Source organism: Stegodyphus dumicola, chromosome 4, assembly GCF_044657685.1.
Source record: "Stegodyphus dumicola isolate Sdum_Otavi_A_Nest chromosome 4, ASM4465768v1".
NCBI lineage: Eukaryota > Metazoa > Arthropoda > Arachnida > Araneae > Eresidae > Stegodyphus > Stegodyphus dumicola.
The window spans coordinates 131,070,303-131,090,986 of NC_140771.1; the positions used below are offsets into that span (position 1 = coordinate 131,070,303).

At 31.4% G+C, this 20,684-nt stretch overlaps 1 protein-coding gene across 4 annotated transcripts in view; it reads left to right on the forward strand.

Annotated features, from left to right (window-relative positions):
- LOC118204935 (DNA-dependent protein kinase catalytic subunit-like) overlaps positions 1 to 20,684 on the forward strand; it is a 601,004-nt gene that overhangs the window by 296,657 nt on the left and 283,663 nt on the right. For all 4 annotated transcript variants that reach the window (XM_085815460.1, XM_085815459.1, XM_085815458.1 and 1 more), the window contains 3 exons: positions 2,263 to 2,334; positions 4,733 to 4,855; positions 11,145 to 11,255. In XM_085815460.1, coding sequence (XP_085671586.1) covers positions 2,263 to 2,334; positions 4,733 to 4,855; positions 11,145 to 11,255 — 306 coding nt within the window. The remainder of the gene's footprint in view (positions 1 to 2,262; positions 2,335 to 4,732; positions 4,856 to 11,144; positions 11,256 to 20,684) is intronic.

The window sequence follows — 20,684 nt, forward strand, 5'->3', positions numbered from 1 at the left end:
GACCAGGCATCTCTCTCCCACTGATCCATGGACCAGTAGCGATGTTCCCGGGCCCAGCGCAGGCGGCGATGATGCATGGTTAGCAAACGCACACATGTGGGACGTTTGCTGCATAGCCCCATATCCAACAGTGTCTGCTGAACAGTGTGCTCCGATACTTTTCTACTTGGCCCTGAATTGTATTCGACTGTCAGCTGAGCCACTGTCTGGCTCCGGTTTTGCTTCACCATGCGAGACAGTCTCCGACGACCTTTTCCTTTGATAGCGTGTGGACGTCCAACACCATGTCGTCTTCTGCTGGTTTCACCGTCATTCATCCACTTTTCATACATACTAACAACTGTAGATCGCGAACAACCCACGAGTTGTGCAGTTTCGGAAATGCTTGTTCCGAGCCTTCGAGCCATTACATTCTGCACTCTATCAAAGTCGCTTAGATCCACAGCCTTTCCCATCAGACACAGAAGTAAGTGAAAGAATGATTCTTCAGACTCTCCAGCAGCAGTTAAATACCGTTTCCACCTGATCACTTGCCTTCCACGTCATTCAGCCGCATTCATCGTAAAATGTAGGGCTGGTCATAATGTTTTGGCTCTTGAGTGTAGATGCTGCGCTATGCTGACTAACTAAGAAAGTGAGGGTGAAAATCTGAGACGCAAGAAGGGGCGTGAGTGTCACATATCCAAACGGTGCAATTCCTAGAAAAGTATTTGAAGAATCACTCCACAGATTTACCAGCTTCATGAATGTGACCTTGAATTCAGCTACAAAAGGTTTCATCCATTTCCAGGAAAGGGGTTTTGAGATAAGGGACAAAGAATATGCCTCCGAGTATAAGATACCTAGCGTGCGTGCTTGCAGGTTAAGCATGTAATCTGATATGTTGTTAGCATATATAATTTGAGCAGAATGCAACAGTGTATTTTTACAGTATCAATGCTTAACCTCTAAAGTTCAATATTATTCTTTTAAAATGATAATATAATGATGGTGTCTATCAATATATTAAGAATTTCTATATTGTCATATGACCAACAGTTTTTAAAGTATCATATGTCCATTTTCTGTAGCTTTGCAGACTTTTTATAAATTGAAGAATTCTTTCAGAATTACTGGCCCTTTTTTTATTGAATAAGAAATTGATATTGCAGTCATTCATTTTTTTTTTAGACAGCTGATATTCTCGTGTTCAGTTTTTTTACTGTTTTAAGTTACCCTTTTACTGTTTTAAGTGAATAAGGCTAAATACTGGAAAGACATTTTGTTTAAACTTCATAGTTTGCTAGTCCTTGCATTTAAATAAATAATGTACAAAAGCAAAATTAAATCATTTTGAATAATCTGGAAATCTAAATTTATTTTCATGATAATGAAATTTTTCAATAATATTGATAAGCAAACTTCATTACTGAATTCTTCTGCAATAACTTTCTTTATTCAAAATGTATTTAAGAACCTCACCTTTTTTTAAATCAAACTAAAAGTAATTTATCAGTACTTTTTAAGTAGACATTTAATTCATTATGCAAGATCATTTATCATTATTAGCCTCAAAATTTTTTATTTGCTAAGAGGTTTTCAATTTGAACATTTATTAATATCATAAATAAATTTGAGCCAAGTGTTGAAACAAAGAGATGTTTTTATGCCCTTATGATAAATTTCATTATTTTTATATTTTTAGGTTATAGCCTTAACTGTTCATATTAAGATGTTATTAAAAATGTACAAAACAGGACATTAAGAACTATTTCTTGTTCTTTGTTTTATAAGACAAAACTGCTATACAATCCTTGTAACTTTTTATTAAACTTGAATGAATTAGACATTAGTGTTATAATAATATTTATAATATGATCCATTATTCAAGTGACCCTTCAGAGGTAGCCAAGAATTATTTTCTAACATTGCGTTTCTTTTTAGACATATATTCTTTTATCATGATAAATTAAGGCCAGATTATGGTTAAACAAAGCCATCATTGTCATGTGCTCTATAGACCTTTCAATGAGTATTTTAGCTGTGATGTTGATGATAACAAAATGGAGGTTTCATTACTTAAATGTATCTCTTGTTATTTATTGAAAGCAGACCAGCATACAGTGATACTATACACTATTTATTTCCTGCCCTTAATTTATTTCAGTATGTATGGTGCTTATTAAAAAATGAGTTAATGTGCTCTGGGCATTACTTATTCTTTGTATTTTATCCATGATTCTATAATATTTAAACATTTTTAATTTTTTTTTCCCTTCATAGCTTTTTTCAAGTGAAAATGCAGATGCTGTACCAAACCGAGGTATTAAAGAGGCTATTTCTGAACCAAAAAAAGTAAGGAATGTTTAATATACTGGAAATTAGGTATTAATATAAAGTGATGATGAGAATTTTTTTTATTATTATTTAGTGTTGAAATCTTAGTATCATCTCAAATGATTGAACAGAGCCTAAAGCCGAATCGTTCTACAGAAAATAATACAATTAATTTAGTTTCACGTTAGGTTTCTTATATACAGTTAATCGGTTTGGGAAAGTTTTAATAGTAGTAGCTGCTAATATTTTGAATGATGTTTAGATATTTCAAGAACTGTTAAATGGTTAATAAAACTAAATTAGTAGTAAAGCGCAGACAAATGATTTAGACTAGATAATATAATAATCTGAATTTTAAAAAAAATCTTGTACTTTTTTGGGCCGACCAGAAGTAATTGTAAAAATTTGTACCTCATACCAGTTTTTGTTTCTGATGGTCGTGTGGGTTGCACGTATGAGATTTTCATCTTTTGGTCTCTTTGATCAAGGCATCCTTTCTCATAGATAGATAGCTGCAATATGCTTTGCCATATTTGTGTAACACATTGCAGTCAATGTAGTTTTGCTGAATATTCACTTTATTTCATTTTTTGTGGGCTCTGCCTTATATATAGATACTTGTATGCAGGGATTTAAATATACTCAGTACATTTGAGGGTAAAATAATATGAAAAACAAATTAAGTAGTCATTAATTTTATTATTTGTTTTCATTGAATGCATATGCTGTATGGTGTGTATGCACAGTAAAAGCTCGACTATCCAGAAAGTTCAGGCAATGCTGAATTCTTGTTATGCAAAAATTCCAGATAATTGAATGTATAAAAAATGCAGTTCTTCGTAGAAAAGCCTGATAAATGGAAAAGAAATTCCTTTCCAAAACTATGTGAAATCTCGTTTTATTTGTTATGAACTTGCATATCAAATGCCTACATTTAAATTATGTGAGATTTCAAAGTAAAAATGGGCATTTCAGACATAAACGTCAAAGTAAAATATCACATTTGATCAGAGAACTCCACTGACCATAAAATTGGTGGAGATATCGCCAAATTATGCCAGTAATTCCAACAGAAGTTTGAGGTAACTGTTTGCTTTTTATTTAGTTAATCAACCTATATAAGTTATAGACGTAGCCTATAAAATATTTAAACCACTTTTCATGATTTTTCACATTGCACAGCTAATGGTAATCCATTTAAATCGCTCTTTTCTTGATGCCAGTATTCCATAAAATTGAAAATACTCTATTGCATGCTATTCCGTTGAAGAGGAGTTCCAAATTTGAATAATTTTTTTCGAAAATGCAATTAAAAATCTATTAATTTATATTAAAACAGTAATTAATTTATAACAGCTATTAAAGCAGCAATTAATTTATATTGTTTTACATAAAAATTAAGCCAGCTTGTTGATAATAAATCAGGTTTGCATTCAGACAAAATGTTATGTCATGTTTATCCTTTATTAGTGCTAAATTGCACTGTTTGCCAACAGGTTTTTTTTTATTTGGATCTTAGCTGTTCATGCTTTATAACAGAGTTACAAATATCTTTTTTTCCCCCCTGAATTTTAGATTTTAAAAAGTATCTAAAATTTGAAAATATTCTAGTACTTGAGCTTTCCAGTTAGGTGACTGGACCAATAGTCAGGATTTCACTGTATTTAAAAAGTAGTTTTGTTATTTGTTAAAGGATTGTTCTGCTTGTCAACTATTTTGAATTGTGGTTATAAAACTGTTAGAAACTTCTAAATTCCTAGTCCATTGAATAATGTGATATTTTCTCTTAATTCCTTTGTGCTCTTTTTCTTGGCTTTGTAAATTTTGTTTATTTGTGAATTTTTCTCAAATTACCTTTATTACGAATTTTAATCGTCAAAATCTTTATTTCCTCTCTCCTTTTATCTATCTATCTATCTTTTTTTAAATTAATGTAATAGAATTCTACATATTTAATGTTTTTTAATTTTTTAATTTGTATGCCATTTAAATCAAAGGAAGTAATTTCAATTTTTATATAAAATATAAAGGAATTAAAAAAAAGTAAGAGTGATAGAACTGTTATTAGAAAATATTCATATCATTGATACATGCATACACTGTAGAAGTTTTTAAAATGTTTACAGCAAAATTAAACAATAAATATTTTTGGGATGTTAACTTACCTTAAAATTTTAACTGTTGTTATTAATTATTGACTTACAGGTAGAGAATATGTATTTAAAATTTTTTACTGATTAATTTATGTTAAAATGTGTGTTTAGTAGGTTTAGAATTTTCATTTCCTTCCTGTACTTTAATGCTAAAATTTCATTTATAATAAAAGTGTTGTGTGATTGTTATTATAAACTCAAAAAGCAATAGCTTTGTTTTAAAGTGCTATATTACATTAAAAATTATGTCCATCTCTTGAAAGGATAAATATGCTGAAGACATTGTTGAAATGAATGATGAACTTAATCAACATGAATGCATGATTCCCTTATCATCTTTGCTTATGCACATGAAACAGCTAGGCTTCATATCTGAAGAGCAATCTGTAAGTCTATCTTATATAATCTTCAGATATTTTAATGTTATTGAATTTTACCTGTATGTTTGTGTTTTGTAGGTATGGCATTCCAAATTATTGATTAATTACTGTAAAATGTATATATTGGGATATGTAGACACTCCCTACTTTATGAATGAGTTATGTCTTGATTACCTTTATTACGAATCCTTTCATGCCGTTATGATTCCGTTTATTACGAAATTGTTGATGCCATTATGATTCCGTTTATTACGAATCCGTTCATACCATTAATTTGTTCGTAAAGTGTTATTAAAAGGAAAAGAGGTCTGACTGAAGAAGAAATACGGAAACTTCTTCAAAAGCTTGATGATGAAATATATATACAGACATATATCTGTATGTTTATATACGTGTGCATAAATCCACACGCAAACACATACATATAAATGCATATGTGTTCCTGTGTGCATGCACGTGTCTGTATATATTTTATTCCCATTTAAGGGTACACATGCTTTCCACTTTATGCACATAACTGCACTTATACCATATTATATCAATGCAGACATACATACTACATGGATATGTAGGTATACATTTCCATAAACAAATATAAATTCTCACCTACTGGTATACATGTACAAGCAGTTTTTCTTACATTCGTATCAGTTCTGTCTGTCTGTATTTTCATATATAAATTTGTTTATGCTGAAGTGACCTTACTGTGATGGTACTGTTATTCAAACAAATTACAAGAAAATAAATGTAAATTTTGTGTCAAAGAAACAAAAATAGTTTTACAATTTCAGTCTGTAACCTGGAAATCATAAATACACTAAAACTAGTCACTCAGTTGAAAAGTTTTGCCTTTTTAGAAGCAAGGAATTTTTTCATTGTGTTTCTCCTTGGGGCTCATGCCTAGCCATCAAATTCCAGGTGTACTGTTATTTTAAAAGATAACTCCATATCAGTGTCTTGATTTCATGATCAAATAATTTTGAAGTAAGATGGATTAGAAAAGCATTTGTGAAATGTAGCGTTGCCACCTTTTGGCTGTCAAAATCCGGGAGAGGAAAAAAAGTTTCTTTTCAGTCGGAACTGAAAAAATCTCTGCCTCCTTAATCTTGTTTAAAAGTATTTTTTGAGCTGCAGGAGCAAGCACTCTCTAACAAATACTTGTACATTTTGTTCTACCACGAGAAATCGTTTTTGGCAAAGAAGAATCTGGAAATAAAGTGCTATACAATTTGTGCAATCCCAGCTATTAAAAGTGTGATGGTGCTTAATCCTATGATAGACTGAAGTAATTTCAGTTGCTGATATATTGTCCTGTTCTTCTGAAGAATTCTTCATGAAAAAGTTCAAAACTGATTGAATATTAATGACTGGTACTTCTTGCTTTGGGAATGTACAGTTAAAGCTCTAACATCCTCGTATAGTCAAAAGTCTTTAATCTGGACTCGTTTGGATTTCGGCGATTCCGGATTATCGATTTTTCCGGATTGTAGATCATCAGTTTAAATCTGGTGAGATGGCATGCAGAAATTATAAAATTAAAAATGTGAAGCCATAATTTATGAAATAAAGAGCAATTATGATCTAAACGATATAAAATTTTACCAAAAAAAAAAAAAAAAAACTTTATATTTATTTGTTTACTTTATTTGTTTTCCGCTTTTTGTTTGATGGACATCGAAACATGTTTTCGCTTTGTAGATTCTTTGGCAGCTCCAGAATCTGAAACTGTTTTTGACATAATTGAAAGTTCGAACTTACTTTCTATAAAATTGCTCTAACAGTCTGCAAAAAATAATAAGCCGGATCCAATTCGAAGATTAAGGAACAACGCAATCTGCAACATTAACTGAAATAGATAATTAGACAATTTTAGCTTGGCTACCGTCCGTTATACATTAAACGTGTATGCATGAACGTATTACGTGCATACATGAACGCATTATCCATTGACGCATGCGTGAACGCATTATCCATTGACACATGCGCAGAAAGTTTGTAGCTTTGTGGTCCAGATTAGAGATCATTCCTGAATATGGGTGTCCGGATTAACGACTTTTGACTGTACTTAATATTAACCGTCTTCCGACATACTTTACATTCTCCATTAAAGTTGTCTCTCTTCATAAGCTAATCAAATTGAGTTAACCACTTGTCTCGAAACGACGTCAAATATTTTGTCTTTTTTTTTTTTTTTTTTTTTTTTTTTGTGTGTGTGTGTGTGTATGTGTGTGTGTGGTACTTGTTTACTTGCAGAATCAGAATCGTTTTTTTCACTAGACATTATTATGAAAGCATTTAAATAATTTCAAAATATGCCCTTGTTTGTAAATAGCTAGCTAACTGCAGACTAAATGAAAGAATGGATTGAAAATGAGAGGGTGAGGCGAGATGAGGACGCTTGCACGCGACATGCCGGCATTAAATCATGACTTATCCCATAATGCGCTTACTCACTGCTCACCTTAGATTGCTGCAGCAAAGAATACTTATTGACATAGATCTTCTTTGGCTGCTGTGCGCGATTGTGTGATTTTCAATGCTCTGAACCATTTCGTCCGTGCACATCGTGTTGTTATTTTCGAGAAACTTGATATTCCAGGAGAGTAATATTTATTTTAAATTCCTTCGGGGAGCCAGGAGATTTTAATTTTCAGGACTCAGTTCCGGGAGAGGTGGGAACCCTAGTGAAATGTCACTGTCCATTGAGCTTCGAAAATACAAACAGGATGTAAAAGGTCTCAAATAATGTACAAATCATTGTTCTAAGACAACACATGTTCGCCATCTGAATTTCTGAACCTTGATCTTTTAACTGATTGAATGCCTTTGTCATTCATTAGACATATATCTCAGCAACTACATTCAAGGACAAATTTCTGGGGACATACCTAGGGCACTCAGTTATGAAATAGTTTCAATAGGACAGCATAATGACTGAGGTGTTAATGAAACCAATGAATAGCTGTCAAATTTTCAATAAAAAAGGGGAAAACAGTTACTTCAACTGTGTCAGTTTAGATTTTGCATGACCTGACAATGAAGTTTTTTTGAGTAACTGCAAGTAAAGATACTTGCTAATGTATCGTAGAATTTAAATTCCACCATATAAAATATGTCACCATGGTTGATGTCAAAGCTGCTACAAAGACAGTCTGGAGTTGAAGCGAACTGGTTTAGACGATAGAGGAAATAGAAAAATTCACATGCGACGACGATTTCAAACAGGAGAGAATTTTGCTGACTGGGCACCTGAAATTATCTGGAAATTTCTCTTTATGTGCTAAATTATGTAGCATAATATAGAATAATATAATACAGTATTAAAGACAACAACTAATTATCGTGTAACTTTTGTTCTACAGTTTTTGCAGATACTATGCATAACAAACAATTTTCCCTTCAATTTGAAAAACTCTTTGTACTAAGTCAAAGTACAGTCAAAAGTCTTTAATCCGGACTTGTCGGGACTTTGGCCATTCTGGATTATCGGTTTTTCCAGATTATAGGTCATCAGTTTAAATCTGGTGAGATGGCATGCAGAAATTATAAAATTAAAAATATGAAACCGTAATTTATGAAATAAAGAGGAATTATGATCTAAAGGGTATCAAAATTTACAAAAAAAAAAAAAAAAAAACTTAATATTTATTTGTTTACTTTATTAAACATTTCTTTCTGTTGGCTTTAGTTTTCTACATGCAAATTTTGATCGGAGGTCAATCGGCGGTAAGCTAACGTAGTTGCCGCTGATTGGCCAGTGCCGTTAAGATCGGCGGGTTGGCCGAGTATTATGTATATGTACGCCGGTATTGCCGAATGTCTTGTTCTCTTGGTATTATGAGTTAGCATTGTGCTAGTTTTTTTTTCACTCAATGATTTTAAATGTAAAGGCTACAGATGTTAGCTTTTTTTTTTTTTTTAAATTTACGGAATAAAGCATGAATTTTATTTAGATTAGTCTTAGCTTTATTTAAGGGAAGCAAAATATGCTTTGCCTTTATCACCAATGCCAACACTTTCAATGCGTACATGCGGAAAGCATACATTACGCATAGTCGAAATTAGAAAATTGCAACCAGAAAACTATTTGATGTGTATTCGTAATATTTATAATGACGAGGAATTTGATTTAAATCATATCAAAGATGGAGTACATCGAGATGAAATACTACATTTAGTAAGGAATTATAAGCCGAATAAAATAAAAACATCTGCCCTGAAGATAATGCTGATACAACTTCCAGTTCATTGCATGCCGCAACATCCCCCCTCTTCCCACAGAGCAGCATGAAATTGATAAACAGATTTCGGAATGGTCAGAGAAACAAAGGATATGCCTTTATCCATTTTTTTGCAGCAATTCCACTTTTTATTTGATGGACATCGAAACATGCTTTCACTTTGTAGATCGTTTGGCAGCTCCAGAATCGGAAATTCTTTTTGACATAATCAAAAGTTCAAGCTTTTATAAAATTCCTCTAACAGTCTTCAAAAAATAATAAGCCGGATCCAATTAGAAGATTAAGGAACAACGCAATTTGCAACATTAACTGAAATAGATAATTAGATAATTTTAGTTTAGCTTATACCGTCCGTTAAACATTAAATGCGCATGCGTAAACGTATTATGCGCATGCGTAAACGTATTATGCGCATGCGTATACGCATTATGTGTTTATGCATGCGCAAAAAGTTTGTCTGGATTATAGATCATTCCGGATTACGGACGTCCAGATTAAAGACTTTTGACTGTATTACCTAAATTTTGATACCCGAGTGAACATGTTCCCTTTGTGAGGCTGGGAATTTAGTTTTAGACAAATAGGGAAAAAAAAAAAAAAAAAAAAAAAAAAGACAAAGGGAATTTACATTTTGAATTATGAGTTTGCATACTAAATAATTTGACATTTTTAATGACGTAAATTCATTCTGTTATTAATACCTGAAGTATATCACTAATTTTCAATAAACAGTATAAAATGGTACATGATTAAATAATCACTTTTCTTTTCCTTCAAATTTTTAAAACTAAAATATATGTACATACAGTTTTTGAGCTTTTGTTTTATTATGCATTAATTTTGGAAAAGAACTGAATTTTAATTAGAAGAACTTATGTAAAATTAAACCAGTTATATTCTAATTTACTGAAAGTTTCCTCCTTAAATAGTATGTTATCAAGCAGATTTTGAACAATTATATAAAGTTAAAATTTCATTATGCCTATAGAGCATAATTTTAACAATTCCACTGAACTTTAATTTTGATCATTTTTACAGTGTTAAGCGTTTATTTTTTAATTATTTCCTGTATGGAAGAAAGTTCAAAGATATAGCTATATTTGATAATATATACCAAAACAAATTTAAAATTATAAGGAAATTTAACAGTACAAAAGTTAAAAAAAAAAAAAAAAAAAAAAAAAAAAAAAAAAAAAAAAAGACTAAGACTGGTTAAATTTTAAATTGTCCAAGGAAATAATCAAACAGTTGAAATATTTTTTTGACATAACATTAATATAAAGATATGATAGAAATAATTATTGTAAGCACTTAGACACATAGTTTTGCAGTGTAATTTAAAATTCAAACAAAATTTTTTAAAAGCAAAAGTAACGTCCTATAATAAAAAGAATGACATTTTCTTCAGCAGAGGTTTACAAATTTCCTTCTGTGTAACACCCAGTAGTCTCAGTCCATAACAACTGTAATATGAAATTTTCCCTCACTAACAAAAAGTATCTTGAAGTCTGGTCAGTAATCCCTATACTTCCCTTCCTTTCGTGACATAGATGCACCCCTCTGAGAATCCATTAAACTACACACAAGAATCTTGTTGCAAATAGGAGGTGATTTCTTAAAGAGGGGGAAAGCATTCGGTTCAGAATACCCCATCCTTTCAAGGCTTTTACAGCGGCCAAAGACCCGACCTCAAAAAATTAAGGGAGTATTTGTTGGAAGCCTTATGCAAAAGTGATGTAATGAAATAAATGCACAGCTTATTTTGAATATTAAGTTTTTTCTTTATTAATTAAATACACAAATCTTTCACATGGAATTAATTTATGATGAAATAATATATGTATGATCTTAAATCTAAGCAATTATTATTTTAATCTGTGTTGCTACGATTTTTCAATTTTTTATTAGTCATGCAATTTTATGAAATTTGTGTTATTATATTTGTAGTCTAAGCTATTTACTTTTAAAACAAAGATACTGTTATTAATAAAGATTTTGCTGCTCCTTTTGATTTATATTTTATTTTGCTTATAAAGTAATTGTTTGGATTTTAGAATACTGATATACAAGCTTGGCTGAATTCTATTGTAAAGAAAATAGAGGACAGAAGTGTCAGCAGAAATGTTCAGCTATTCTTAGGTAGACTAATTATTAACAGTGCAAAGGTAAGTGTTCACATGTATGCAATATTTAGTGATTCACACATTTGTGTCAGAGTTCTTTTGTTGTAATACACATTTCTAAAATTTATAGATTTATATACAAATGGTTTATTGTGGGTGATCTGTGGTGATGTTTAGATGATAACACTTTTAGTCAGAAAAATTTATTAATTTTCTTTTGCTTGCTTAGTATTTTGAATGTTCTTAAATAAATTTCATAATGAATAATGTTTGATGAAGCTGCATATGTTAAATAATGCTGGTGTATTTTAAGATACAGTTTTTAATATTTTAATATGCTAAAACATTTTATCATGGATAATCCTTGGTGATATTTAGGTGAAAATAATGTTAACAGTTTTAGTTGGAAAAATTTGTTAATTTCCATTGCTTTGCTTGTGATATTTGATTAGTATTTGCACACTTCTAAATAAATGACCTAATGAATAATGTTGATGGAGCTATATATGCTAAATAATGCTTGTGTAATTTAAAACAGTTTTGTTAATTAAATTTTTAGTTATTCTACATTGACTAGTTATAATCAATTCACTGAAATAATTTTATCTCTTTTTTTTTAATTCCTTGGGAAGGGATGGTAAGGAATAAGTTGGATGTGTGATGTTTTTTTCTATTGACACATGAATTAAATCCCCTTAGAAATTCTTTCTTAACATAAGTGCTGGCACCTTTTCCTGCATTCTATATTGTAAGGATATATACAGTCTATGCATACAATCCTTGTGTTCACACAATAGCTGCTAGTTTGATAATGACTCAGTACGAAAATACACCAATCATTCTTTGGCATATTCTGTGGTTGGGGATGGGTATCCAGTTTGGAAATTCCTACATATCCCTCTTTAGGTTTTATTGTTATTGGAAACTGTAACTTCATAGTCTAACACTATTACAGTGTTCCCTCACCACTTTGCGGCTTCAGTGCTTCGCAGGTTTTTTCAAAATATTCATCAAAAAATAAAAATGAAAAAAATGCAACCAAAGAAAGAGATGAGTTGACTCAGTGCATACCACGGGCTCTTGTAAAGGTGCACGATTGGTTTCAGGTGCGACATCGACCAATGAGAGTACGAGTGGATTTATCCCTGTGAGTTAATTGTCTGTGCATCATCGCAGCCTCACCTAGCATATTCTCTTGTTTTATTTCGCCAGTCCTGTCCATGATGTTGACTGTCTCGCATACTGTATTTTAGTGTTGTGTTGGTGATAACTTTTTTTTATTAATTAAGCCCTTATAATGCCGCCTAAGCGCTGTGCTCCTGCGAAAGCTTCCTCTGGGGCACCCAAGAGGAAGAAGATGATGACCATCAGCAAAAAAATGAAGCTTTTAGATATGATCAAGGAGGGCAGAAGTTATGCATCTGTGGCACACCATTACAAGGTGAATAAAACTACAGTGTGGTACATCAAGAAAGAGGAAGCAAACATCCGCAAAACTGCTTCAATAACCTTCAATAAAGAAGCAAAACATGTAACTCCACATAATAACAGAATTGTAAAAATGGAAGCTGCACTGGCATTGTGGATTGCTGATTGCAGGAAAAAGACAGTGTGTTTGGACACTAATATGGTCAGGACAAAGGCCAAAGCTCTCTAGGACCAAATCTTGCCCTATGACGACAATGAAGAGGCTGAAGAAGGTACTGACGAACCTCAAGCCAGTAAAAGCACTGCCAGAAGTGATTCACCTGCTCGAGGACGACGAGGCTTTTCAGCCAGCAAAGGCTGGTTCGAAAAATTTCAAAAGGATACGGCCTCAGAAACATGCTTCTGTATGGTGAGGCTTCCTCTGCTGACAACGATGCTGTTTGTCTTTATGTGGAGGAATTCTAACCTCATCAGCGATGCAACAATTTGTACAAGACATTACAACAATATGGTTTGAGCTGTCGAGTCCAGCAATCGTGTTGATGGGGTTATGTCCTTCTACAGGGGAATTTTGAAGGAAAAGAAAAAACAAAGACAACAACTACCCATCACCATGTTTCTCGCCAAAGAAAACCCCCCGGCTCTACTGTCAGCGCCTCCAGCAGAAGAGTCTCCGAGTGAGCCTAAAGCTTCTACGAGTGAAGTAAGAGCCTCTCCTCTGCCACCAACACAAGACTATTCGCCTCTCTCAGAAAGCAATGTTAATTAATGTTTATTACTGTATAAGGTTTTGTAATTAACCTTATTAATTAGCACTGACACGTTTAAGTAAATACGTATACTGTTCTAATTTTTGTCTTAAATGTGTAAAGTATAAATACTGCTTACATATTTAAAACATACTTGTACCCACATACACGAAAATTCCTAGGGCCAAATCCTACTTCGTGGTTTTTCAGCTTTCGTGAAAGGTTGTGGTATCCATTAACTGCGAAAAATGAAGGATCACTCTATATATTAATAACTTTATAACATTATATGTGGACAAAAATTATTTTTATTATTTAATATAATAATGTTTGATTTTATGAAATAAATTTAATTACTGCCTTATTTTATATGAAATTAACATTCATTTTAATTTTTAGTTATCTAATAGTTTTGTAATTGTATAAAACAAGAACATTTATTTTAATTAATTAATTAATAATTCACATATATATCGTATGGGACTATATTATATATCTGTGCATATCAATCTTGTGGAAAGTTAGAATGTTACAGACTTTTTATCTCTTTTGATTTGTAAATCTTGCGATTAATTTAATACATTAAGTACTTGTGATTTTTGCTGGCTGCTTATGAGTATTTCATACCTGTGCTATTGAGAGTTTTTTCATTGTTTTTTAAACAAATTTCTCTCTTTTTATGATTAAATTAATGTCATTCATATGAGTATTATTTCTGATATTCTTTTTTAATATTACATACCTGGGAATGGTGTTTTGAATTTAGATAAGTTAGTATTCTAAAAATAAATAATTTTACTATAAAAACAGGAATAATAAATGAAAATTTTTTCTGGATATGGTTTGAAGAGTGAAATACACTTCTCTTTGGTAGCTAGCAAGTATAGATGAACCGTATATTATGTAGGGAGAGTTATTAAAACTTGAAAATGCATTTGATAATGTTGCTTGTAATAAAAAGAAATGAACCATCTAACTCTCTCAGTTGAAAGAGAAGAAAGTTTAGTCTTTTTTAAAAGAGGACACTAAGAACTGAAACTGGGGTTTTTAATTTGAATGAGATGATTTTTATGCAGATCGGAAGCTTCAAAGAAGTAAAGGTTCCAATTAAGTATTTTTTATTAATTTTGCAATAGTAATTTTAAATATTTAATTAAAAGATCAATAAATGTTGCACTGTGTTTAATGTGTTACTCCATGAGATCACTAACATTTTAAGGAATGTATTTTAGTTCTGCACTAATATTTTTCCTGTTACATATAGATCTCATAGTAGCAGCATATTTCTATTAATGTTAAATTTGTCTTGCATTTCAAATTATTCTTGCTGTTACTTGATAACATCTTTATTTAGAATGAACTGCCTTTCACTAAGTGGTGCAATAACATGAGATATAGAATTAATATGTAATTCGACAATACATTTAGTAAAAATAATTATTTATTTATTATTAGTGCAGTTTATAAACAAGATAATAATTTTTAAAACAGGATAAAGGAAATGTTCTATATCTTCATTATGGATTTTGAAATATGAATTTGTAACAGAATCCATAGTTTGGCACTCTTTGTTTATTTGCATTCTGCAAAAATGTTACAAACTCGTTGGCCATTAATGTTTCACCAAACTAATGCATGAAAGGCAACAGCCATTTTCAAAATGGTGACATACTAAGAATTCCACATGAGAACAATCAACCAGTAAAAGAAAATTTTAAGAAAGCAAGACTATTAAAATTTAAAAAAGCAAGAATCATTGATAATAAAAGACTTACTAAATTTCAAGAAAATACTTTTTGTCCACAATACATAGCAGTTTGTTTTCATTTAACAAATTTGTATGAGAATGGCATCTGGAAACTGTAGTGTTGCACATCTAATAGAGCAGATGTATGCTATGAATTCACCTCGTTGCCACATAAATACTTTTCAGCCACACCATGAGTTGCCACATAAATATGATGTGATGTGGCATGCTGCCTCATTAATATTTTTTTGCTGCTTGCCGATAAGGATGTGAATAATCAGAAAGTACCCAGAATTCTATTTTTCACCATTTCATTTTATACTGTTTAAGTCTGTTCCTCTAATAAAGCTTATTTTTAGACTGATACACTGATAAAGCTTATTTTTAGATATTTGTGTATTTGTTGTTGTAATTGATGCATACCTGAATTTCATTGAATATTGAATATTTAAAATCAGTTTTTCATGAAAGCCTCGTGTTTATCTTTTCATCATTTTGTTTAAGAAAGCAGAGTGAAAAGTATAAAAGTCTGTTGTTTTATTTCACTTATCTTGGATTTCCCCTCCAGTAATTGTTTGTAGATGATTTATTTATTTATTTATTTATTTTGGTTGATAAATATTATTTTAATGTATTGTCTTCAATATTATATTCTAAATGAAAACTGTTAAAAATTAATAAAATTGCCCAATTAGCTTGAAAAAGTGTTAAAAAATATTATATTTATTGAAGTTTAGGTATTTGTATGTCAGCCAGTATTTGCAGATACACCAGCAACAATCTGTTGACACTTTTTGGTCATGTAATATATTTTTGATGTCAGCATATCAATAAAATATATAGTTTTATTTCCACTGATTATTGCTGGTTAATCACATACAAAATCACAAAAGATTTTTTGCTCTCCACAGCTTTTTTCTGCCTTCATATCAGTTCTGCTAAGTAACAAGTGACCTTTCTGAAACTAATTCCTAGTTCTTTTTAAAAGACTTTGTTAAATATTCTCAACATTATATTGCCATTGTATATTTTCAGCCGTGTACCATTTCATTGCATAAAAATTTGAACGTTTGCAGTTTTTACTATGCCTACTCTCAAATACTGTAAGACTGGAAATAATGGATTGCTTTTGCTTCATTTCTTAGTAGCTCTAGTAAACAAATGATACAAAACGTACAAAATGTAGTAAAAATTTAGATGAACCAACTTTATTCTGTGGGTTACCCAGACGGGAAAATGGTTAGTGATTGCCATATCAAAGGGCCTGACTACCATACTGGAGAAGGTATGGATGTAAATTGTCTGTCCCTTCATAGGAGGCAATAGTAGCCCACCTAGTAGGTTTATCCTTAATAAATGATTATACCTTCCAGCTTTAGTTGTGCCAAAGCCTAATAATGACTAGTGCTTCCATTGGGGGGGGACATTGTTCTGTGGAGAAAAGATTAGCTCTTTCCAAAAAGAAGATACAGATAAGCACTTGCTCTATTTGTTCTGAATCTAATGTTGAAAAAGGGGGCATAGGGTGTATAAATTAGAAAAAAATAAAAATTCTTACCTTTCTTAGAAGAATTTGGAGGAGATTAAATGGTCTATTCATTGGAATCAAGATCAGATACAGTAACTTTTTGTGATGTATTCCTGGGTACTGCCTAATATGCAAATTCCAAAATGTACCAAAATGTATCTGTTTATGTGAGTATCGTTTGCTTCATTTTATTGTTGCAAACAGCGTAAATTCCTTTTGTTTTTCTTCCTTTAGTTTTGAACTTTATGTGTGGCAACAAGATTAATTGATTGATAGAACTGTGTTTGTGACAGCCATGTACTCGCTTATTTTGTATCAATTATTTCGCATCGCTGACATATTATTTAATTAGTGTAATGAAATAAAAGTGAAGCAATACAGTCCATTTGTTGATTGATTATTGTTTGTGAAACATATTAAGTTAAGAACATTTATTGTTGGTCAAAAGTCTAGCCGGAGAGCTAGTGAAGATAGTGACTGTTCTAAGCATATTCTAACAATGCAAATATGGATATGGTTGGTGAAAAATTACTCCACTTTGTGAGGTAAGTGGATTTTGAACAAAATTTTCATTTAATTTGTTATTTAATTTTAAGAACAATGTTGTAATACAGCATAGAAAAGTGTTTCGATTTCGTTTTAATAATAGTGTTAAGTGATTTAAGAACAATTTCTGTTTTTGAATTGATCAATTATGAGTGAACTTATAACTTTTAAAACAAAAAGAATGGTTTTACGCAAGAATGTTACTAATTATGTACAGAAAATTGAAACTATTTTAACTGCAGATGAAATTAATTTAATAGAACTAGAGAAATGTGTCGAATTATTGACACAAAAGGAAACTGAGTTAAGGAAGCTTGATTCTGAAATCGAAAGTTTAATTACAGATACTGAAGAATTAGAAAACGAAATAGATAATGTTCAGGAGTACACAGATAAAATTTATTTGTGGAAATTTAAAAGTGAAAAAATATTAAAAAATCAAAATAGTAAAAATAATTCTAATAGTGTAATTTCAGAACAGGTTCTTGACAATATTAAATTACCCAAGTTAACATTACTGACTTTTGGTGGTAGTATTGCAGAATGGATAGCTTTTAAAGATCTTTTCAGCGCTTGTGTAAGAAATAATACAAATTTATCTAATGCTCAAAAATTGCACTTTAGAAGTATTGAATCAAACCATTGATAATTTTGGTGACACTTTAATGACTTATTTAATTTTGCAAAAATTAGATCCTTCTACAAAATTATGGTGGGAACATCAGTTAAAATGTACTGAGATTCCAAAACTTGCGACTTTAATTGAATTCCTAAAACACTATGCAAGAACACTTCAAAATAGCAAATTAAGAAGTAATAAGGTACCTAAATCTGTGTTTCAAAATAAGAATAATGTTCTGGTTGCTACTTTGTTTTGTGGTTATTGTAAAGAAGGTCATAGTTTAGCCAAATGTTCGAAATTTCTAAATTTATTGATTCAGCAAAGGATAGAATTTGTAAAATCTAATCATTACTGTTTTAATTGTTTATCTAATATGCACTTACTCAAAAAATGCAAGAGTTTAAATACATGTCAACATTGCTTTAAGAAGCATCACAGTATTTTGCATATTGTAAATAATTCAAAGAATAAAACTCAGTTAAACAGTATATCTCTGCCTACGCAATCTATCCCTAAAAGAGATGAATTAATTAGTCCTAAGGATGTTTCAGCCACAGTTTGTGCCTCTCATTATGATTCAAATGCAAAAGGTAATCAAACCAGTCACATTTTATTGTGTACTGCTTTAGTAAAAGTTCAAAATTCTGAACAACAATTTGTGAAGCGTAGATGTTTATGTGACACTGGATCTCAGAGATCATTTATTTCAAGGGATTGTGTGAAGAAATTAGGATTACGAGTGAAAGATAATTCCATTTCTGTATCATGTCTAGGAGAATTTAATACTATAAGTAATGGGGAAGTCGATTTAGTATTCACTTCTCATTTTAAAAGTGATATTCATGTATCAACATCAGCGTTTGTACTGGACAAGGTGACAGATAACATTGCCTATGTATGTTTGCCATCAATTGTCTTCGATAACTTCAATGATTTACAGTTAGCTGATCCATTATTTTACAAGTCACAACCAGTTGACATTTTATTTGGAGTAAATGTATTTCTGCATTTAATGACGGGAGAAATTGTCAAACGTGGTCCTGATCTACCATTTGCTCTAAATTCGAGGTTGGGCGTAATAGAGATATTCTAGGTGACTCCCGTGAAATGGCGCACAGAAGATTTCAATACTTGGAAAAGAGGCTGTTATCTATGAAAGAAATTTACAACCAGTATATTCAGTTTATGAAAGAGTACTTTTCACTAGAACACGTAGAATTAGTGCCAGACACAGATTATGAATTAGAGAATATACACTATTATATCCCACATCACTTCGTGTTGCAGGACTCTAGCTTAACAACAAAATTGAGAGTTGTTTTTGATGCGAGCGCTAAAACAACCACAGGTGTTTCTTTAAATGATACGCTAATGATTGGCCCAAAAATACAAGATGACTTAATTTGTATTTTACTAAGATTTAGACTTCATAACATTGCAATAACCGCTGATATTAAAATGATGTACAGACAGATAAAGGTTCATGAAAATGATAGAGATTTTCAGAGAATATTATGGAGAGATAGTCTGTATAAACAAATACAAGTTTGTCGTTTGGGAAAATAGTTACATATGGAACTGCAGCTGCTCCATATCTTGCGACCAAAGTTTTGAGTCAGTTAGCGATTGATGAAGGATTGAACTTTCCAAAGGCAAAGAATATAGTTTTAAGAGATTTTTATGTTGATGATATGTTAGCTGGTGTAAAAGATAGTTCGGAAGGTATTGCATTGATGGACGATTTGCAACAACTGCTGAAAAGGGGTGGCTTTGAGCTTCACAAATGGTCGACAAGTGAACCGCCATTGTTAAAAACCTCTGGCTTAACAAACACAGATAGTGACAATATTCATCGTGTAATAGAAGACAAAACATTGAAAGTTCTGGGATTGGAATGGCATCCGGACAATGATGAATTCAAATGTAATGTCAGTGTAATAGAGTATCAAAGTGTTCCGACTGAAAGGATTATTTTGTCATTCGTAGCAAAGCTATTCGATCCATTGGGGTGGATAGCTCCATTTGTAATTCTCGCTAAAATGATCCTTCAGCAATTGTGGAAATTACAATTATCATGGGATGATCCTGTAACAGAAGAGATTGATTGAAATTGGAGAAATCTATGAAGAGAAGTTAAACTTTTGAATTCTATAAATATACCTAGGAAAATTCTGCTACCTGATTATTTTCGATGTGAACTTCACGGATTTTGTGATGCGTCTGAAAGAGATTATGCAGCAGTTATTTATATCAAAACTTGCAATAACTCTGACATTAATATTAAGCTTGTAACAGCTAAAACTCGTGTAGCACCATTAAAATCTATTACGATTCCAAGACTGGAATTATGTGTAGCAGTGTTATTGGCACGCTTGATTCAGTCTGTAAAAGCTGCATTAGTTATAAATTTTGATTTAGTGCAAGCTTGGAGTGATTCACAAATCGTGTTGTCATGGCTAAGGTTAGATCCTAAAAACTGGCAAGTATTCGTATCCAATAGAGTTTCTGAAATACAATGCATCTTACCACCTGAGAACTGGAGTCATGTTGATGGAAAAGAAAATCCAGCTGATTGTACTTCACGTGGGTTATTTCCTGCAGAACTATTATCTCATCAATTGTGGTGGTCCTTCTTGGTTAAAGTGCAGTGAGATTGCCTTGTCTAAAAATATTCTTATAGATGAAGAGGCATTGCAAGACAGAAACTTGCTATTATATCAAATATATCTTCATTTCCAAAGTTACAGTGCATATTTGCTTGGATATTAAGATTCATATCAAATTCTAAAGTAGCATATCTAGAAAAAAAATACGTCTTTTTTTTTTTTTTTTTTTTTTTTTTTTTAAATCT